Source organism: Etheostoma spectabile, chromosome 22 (assembly GCF_008692095.1).
Source record: "Etheostoma spectabile isolate EspeVRDwgs_2016 chromosome 22, UIUC_Espe_1.0, whole genome shotgun sequence".
Classification (NCBI taxonomy): Eukaryota; Metazoa; Chordata; class Actinopteri; order Perciformes; family Percidae; genus Etheostoma; species Etheostoma spectabile.
This window is the reverse complement of record NC_045754.1, coordinates 3541487-3548069: the sequence shown is the minus strand read 5'-3', so window position 1 is coordinate 3548069 and position 6583 is coordinate 3541487. Positions and strand designations below refer to the sequence as shown.

Sequence of the window (6583 nt, the reverse complement as noted above, 5' to 3'; positions counted from 1 at the left end):
GGAGAGATGGATGGATATATGGATGGATGGAGAGAGAGATAGATAGATATATGGATGGATAGATGAAGATATGGATGGATAGATAGATATATGGAGAGATAGATATATGGATGGATGGAGAGATAGATAGATATATGGATGGATAGATGAAGATATGGATGGATGGATGCATGGATAGATAGAAAGACTGGAGCTGTAGTCAGGCCTTAAAAGTTAAGCCCAACCAGGCCCAAGTCGACAGAATTCAGCCCCGTACATTTTGATTGACAGCTTCTTCTTTTTTTTTTTATAAAGATGTTTTTGGGCATTTTCAGGCTTTTATTTGACAGGGCAGCTGAAGATTCGAAAGGGGGGGGGGGGGGGGTGATATGCAGCAAAGGGACGCATGTCGGAGTTGAACCCTGTCCCGCTGCATCCAGGAGGAACCCTCTATATATGGGCGCCGCTCTGCCAGCTGACCACCTGGGCGCCCTGATCGACGGCTTTTAAAAGCCCAAACTCGTCTATAGCCCGACGTTATTATTATTATTATTATTATTATTTAAATGTGCGGACGCACGCAGCTCTTTTGGCCTTTTTGGTGAGTCTTTCATAAAGAAATGTAACCATTTAGTCACGACTAACGAGTCACGTGTTGCTCTGCAGTAATATACAGGTGAAACTCCAAAAAATTAGCATATGGTGCAAAAAGTTTAAGATCTACGCCATACTCATCAAAATGATATCAATTAAAAGGCTTGGAATATCTCACTTTGCATGTAATGAGTCTATATTTCTTATATTAGTTTCACCTTTTAAGTAGAATTTGGTGTTGTGTGTGTGTGTGTGTGTGTGTGTGTGTGCGCGTGTGCGCGCGTGCGTGTGCGCGCGCGCGTGTGTGCGCGCGCGTGTGTGCGTGTGCGCGCGTGTGCGCGTGTGTGCGCGCGCGTGTGCGCGCGTGCGTGCACTTCATCTGTCACCTTTCATACAATTACATTTCCTGTATTTTATTCTAATATCAGACACCAACACAGCCATGAATGAATGAAATGGGGGGGGGGGACTAAAGGCTGCGGTAAAGTCGGACAGTTTCCAGCCGATTTCAGAACAGGAAGTGACAAAAACAATGTGGTGCGATTCCGATTTAATAAAATATAATCAGACCCACATATCAGCTGGAACAGTCTCTAGTTTTAATTGTAGATCTCAGGATGTTCTACATGAGATCTGATGCTGATTTTAATTAACAACAGACAGAGATGATCTGTGATCTGAACGGATTTAGTCTCTCTGACTTCTAAACGTCTCTATCAGCCAGAATGTCCAGAATAAGACTTTAAATCAGCCAAATAGTTAAAATCCCTCCGATTCGTTGTCATGACAGCGCACGCACGTGCATACCAGACACTGGGAAGGGACTTTTAGGAACGCGCTTTCCAATTCAAAAAATGGAGAAAGAGCCCGAGTCTGAGCAGTCTGAGGCCCCCCCACCATCAGTTAAAAAGAGAAGGTGGGTACAAGGAAGACTGGGAAGACTCTTTTGTTTAAACTGTTCCTGTGGTGTTGAGAAACTACAATTCCTGTTAGGCCTAATTTATATTATAATGTATTAAAGTGAAAAATTGTAATGAAAAAAAATTAAATAGCTAAAGTAAATCGTAAGTGGAAGTGCATCTGTCAATTATATTATAATTGTATGAATGTTCAAAATATTAATCTTTATTTAGAAAAAAATACACATTAGTTGGCCTATTCATGAGCTTACATCAGCAGTTACACATGTTCAGGGGCATAGGGCATTATTAATACACCATGTAAGGTGATATGTGCTAGAAATGGGTAAACCAGTATTAGTGAGTCTGCCCGTGGGGGGGGGGGGCACCGCTTCGCCAGAAAGTGTCCCACATTGTCCCTCAGAAACATAGGCTACCACTTGTCCCCCCTTGGGCTTATTAGCAGGTGGTCACCCTAGTCTCTGGTTGCGTCTCAGTTGAAGACACTGAAGAGTAATTGAATCCTCGTGCAGAGCGATGATGCCGACGTTTACTGAGGGTGTTGTCGCACTTCCGGGATGAGCCACCTGACAAACACGGGACGTGACGTCACCCAGGTGTTAAACTCCGAGCAAAGTGAGAGAGTGAGAGAGTAGTAGCAGTAGTATCAAAGTAGCGATTCTTCAACTTTAGCAGCACGTGTGATTTACATTGAGTGTGACTCTGCAGAGAGTTGGTGCCGGTTTGGGATTTTACCGATTATCTCTTCATGTTCGGACTCGTCCCGTGAACGCATCACCGTGACGACTAACTGCAGACAAACACACTCGAGTTGTTGTTATTTTATTTTCTATCATTTGCTTTGTGTTGCGGAGCTGCTGAGACCTTGAACCCCGCACATGGAGTCTGCAGGTAAGATGAGTTCACTGTCACTGGGGTAACAAGGAGAGGAAGAGGTGCAGCTGAGATTTTAAATGGAGCCTGTTACCACACCGGTAGTGATTGGGGGGGGGGGGGGGGGGGGGGGGGGGGGGGGGGCATCCATAATTAACCAGATTTCCCCCCGTAGGCCTACTGTCTGCAGACTAGTGTGTATTAAAGGATTCATCCCTAGTGTAAACGTCTAAAATGGGATTTCAGGATGTCTCATGGGTTGACTTGTGGAAGATCTAGTAATTAATTAGTAATTTACTATAAGCTAGTACATTTTTTAATTCTATTTACTTATTAATTTCTCTTTCATGTAGGCCATCCTCCTTTCAAATTAAGTAAGGTTCCACACAATTATGAAGGAGAATAGATATTTACCATTGAAAGCCCAAATCCATTCCCTCGACTGCTTCATTTCTAATTAAAAAATGCAGTTTTCTCTCCTCTTCTTCGTCTGAGTTAACTTTGAATAATGGTTTAGTTCTCCTGTTGTTTTTATCCTGTTATATTTTATCTGGTCTGTTTCTTGTGATGCAGTAACATCTAATTTCTCCTCTAGGTATCAAAGTTTTTTTTCTTTTCCTTACATGTTGAAATGTCCATGATCTTATTTGTCTAATTCCCTATTTTCGTGTGTTTAATATGAAGTTAATGGGAACAAACTGTCCTTTTATTGGACTTAATAAACATGCACAACCCTGTTATCGTGCACATGCAGTGGTCTAGTCTACGTGAAACGCAGGTAGACGCAGAATACCCAGTAGAAAAGCTCCAGGATTCCCATATACCCGCTTAAAAAATTAAAAAATGCCCAATGACCTGTAACAACATGCTTTCTGATATAACTATGGTATATTTTGAATTGTCATGGGTTTTTTTTCTTTGCATAGGCCAAAAATAACGTATATTCCACTGGAAAATGGTGCAAAAAAATGCAGGACAATAAAAGTCTTTCCTGCTGGAGGACACCCAGACCCCCATTCAGATATGCCCCCCCCCCAAAAAAAAAGCCCCATCCTGGCCATACATAGATTATATATATAAGATCTTTATATTCATATAGAGAATATCTTTTAGGCTCATACATGTACAGCAAGGCTGTAGTCAAGACCACCTTTGTCGAGTCCAAGACAAGTCCAAGACCAGGACTAGCTAAGTCCAAGTCAAGTCCAAGACCAGGACTAGTCAAGACCGAGTCTGAAATGTTTTGAGACCGAGTCCAGGACAGGAAAAACAGGTCTTATGCATGACAGTATCAAGACAGTCATTTTGGGTTTCACTTTCCCTCCAATATTTTTATCAACATAATAAAGACCAGAATCCAGACCAGAAGCCCAAAAGCCATATTTGGCAAGACCAGCGGCCGAGACCGAGACAAGTCCGAGTCCAGATACTAGCGAGTCCGAGACAAGTCCGAGACCTCAGAAAAACGGTTTTGAATCCGGACTCGAGTCCCACAGCCCTGATTTACAGAACAGTATACCCACTACAATACGTTAGACTACACCACTGTCCACAAGGGCAGAAAGACCTTAATTTCTAGAGACTCCCTAAAGCAGCAGTAACTTTAAAAACATTTAACTAATAATAATAGCATTTATGATGAATATCCTCGATTTGTGTGAGATATGAAGTGCATGTGAAGGACGAGGTGATGTGATGGCGTGGTTGTTTTCAGAGACGAGAGCCAGTCAGAGGCGTTCCCCTCTGGACCTCATCATGAACCAGATCCGCAGGAAACGCACGGCCGCGGACAGGAAGCCGCTGGGACGCTTCCTGTCCCGGGACCGGACGGGGGGGATCCCTGAGGACGGGGAGACGGAGGGGACGGGGGACAGAGGACAGAGAGGACAGAGCTCAGGTGAGCGGGAAGGGCAAGTCATCGGATTCAAAGTGGGAGGAGTGTAAATATACAGAGGGCAGGGGAAAGGATCTGAGGGTGGACGAGAGGAAGAAATCAACAACTCTTTAAATATAAAAACATACATGTGTCTGAATATAACTGTACTATAATATTTCTGAATATAACTACTATAATTTATAATACTAACTTATTAACTTTAGTTTTACAGTTATTTTTGGAATTTATGGTCGATAAACCTCATTTATAGGAAATTCTACCTAATGTTTGAGTTAGAAAAAGCAGAAATTAGGAATTATTGAGACTAAAATTAAAGGAAGGATGTGTTGATGATAATCACAGACTGGAAATGTCAACGTTACTCAACACTATTTCAACAACACATTCACTTTGTTTTACAATGCTATAAAATAGAATAAGACCCAAAATTAATGAAAGTAGAGATTTGTACTTGGCAAAGAGCGTTGGAATCAATCATGTTATTTTGGGAATTATAAAGACATTGATATAGGACAACATGAGGACACACGGGGACAACATGAGGGCAACACGAGGACACACACAGGGGCACACGCACGAGGGCAACACGAGGGCAACACAGAGGGGCAACACGAGGGGGCAACACGAAGGGACAACACGGGGACAACACGGGGACACACGAGGACCACGAGGCAACACTGGGGCAACACGAGGGCAACACGAGGGCAACACGAGGGAACAAGCACTGAGGACAACATGAAGACAACACGGGGACAACACGGGGACAACACGGAGGGGCAACACGAGGGCAACACGGAGGCAACACGAGGGCAAACGAGGGCACACGAGGGCAACACGAAGAAACACGAAGACAACATGGGGGACACACGGGGACAACAGAGGCAACACGAGGGCAACACGAGGGCAAAACGAGGCAAACACGAGGGCAACACGAGGGCAACAAGGAAACAGGACAACATGAGACAACACGGGGACAAACCACGGGGACACACGGGGACAACACGAGGGCAACACGAGGGCAACGAGGGCACACGAGGGCAACACGGAGGCAACACGAAGACACACGAAGACACACTGGGGACACACGGGGAAACACCGACAAACGAGGGACAACACGAGTGGCAACACGTGGCAACACGAGGGCAAACACACGAGGGCAACACGAGGGCAAATACGAGGACAACATGAAGACAACACGGGACAACACGGGGACAACAGGGACAACACGGGGCAACACGAGGGCACACGAGGGCAACACGAGGGCAACACGGGGGACAACACGGGGAACAACACGGGGACAACACGGAGGACAACACGGAGGCAACAACGGGGACAACACGCGGGGACAACACGGGGACAACACGGGGACAACCAGGACAAAAACGGGGACAACATGGGGGACAACATGAGGGCAAACATGAGGCAACATGGACACACACTGGGGGCAACACAAGGGGACAACACGGGACAACACGGGCACCACAGGGGACACACGAGGGACAACACGAAGGGCAACACGAGGGTCAAACACGGGGACACACACGGGGACAACACGGGGGACAAAACACGGGGACAACACGGGGACCAAACGAGGGCAACACGACGGGGCAACACTAGGGACAACACGAGGGCAACACGGGGACAACAAGGGGACAACACGAGGCAACACGGGGACAACACAGGGGAAACACGAGGGCACACGGAGGGCAACACGGGGACAACACGGGGACAACATGAGAACAACATGAGGGCAACATGGGGACAACATGAGGGCAACATGGGGACAACATGGGGACAACATGAGGGCAACATGAGGACAACATGAGGACAACATGGGGACAACATGAGGGCAACATGAGGACAACATGAGGAAAACATGGGGACAACACAAGGACAACATGAGGGTTAATTGACAGTGAAAATAATCGTTAGTTGCAGAGAAATGAGGCCTCCTGAGGTGTAATGTGTGTGTTGTGTTTTAGGTGTTGCCGTGGAGACGGAGCGGGACGTGGGCTGGGGGGGGGTGTGTGTGTTCCTGCAGAGGTCGGGGAAGAAGAGCGACCCCCGGAGCCTCAGCCTGGCCCACTGTGACCTCACGGCCACGGACCTGCTGGAGCTAGGTAACCATGGTTACTCTGTGGTGCGTTCATGAACATCTGTCTCATTCTTCATTTCGGTTATTATCAGATAATTGGTGCTTAATTTAAATGGAAAACCTTTAGATGAGATAAAGTCTATCTTCTCACCCTACTCTTCTCACCTTCCTCTTCCTCTTCTCACCCTCCTCTTCCTCTTCTCACCCTCCTTTTCCTTTTCTCAC

General features: G+C 46.1%; 1 protein-coding gene across 1 annotated transcript in view; it reads left to right on the top strand.

Moving 5' to 3' along the window:
* Positions 1-2011: 2011 nt before the first annotated feature.
* Positions 2012-6583, top strand: part of lrrc31 (leucine rich repeat containing 31) — an 18631-nt gene continuing 14059 nt past the window's right edge. Inside the window, exons 1-3 of the mRNA XM_032504389.1 lie at positions 2012-2384; positions 4081-4263; positions 6246-6383. Coding sequence (XP_032360280.1) covers positions 2372-2384; positions 4081-4263; positions 6246-6383 — 334 coding nt within the window. The 5' untranslated portion in view covers positions 2012-2371. The remainder of the gene's footprint in view (positions 2385-4080; positions 4264-6245; positions 6384-6583) is intronic.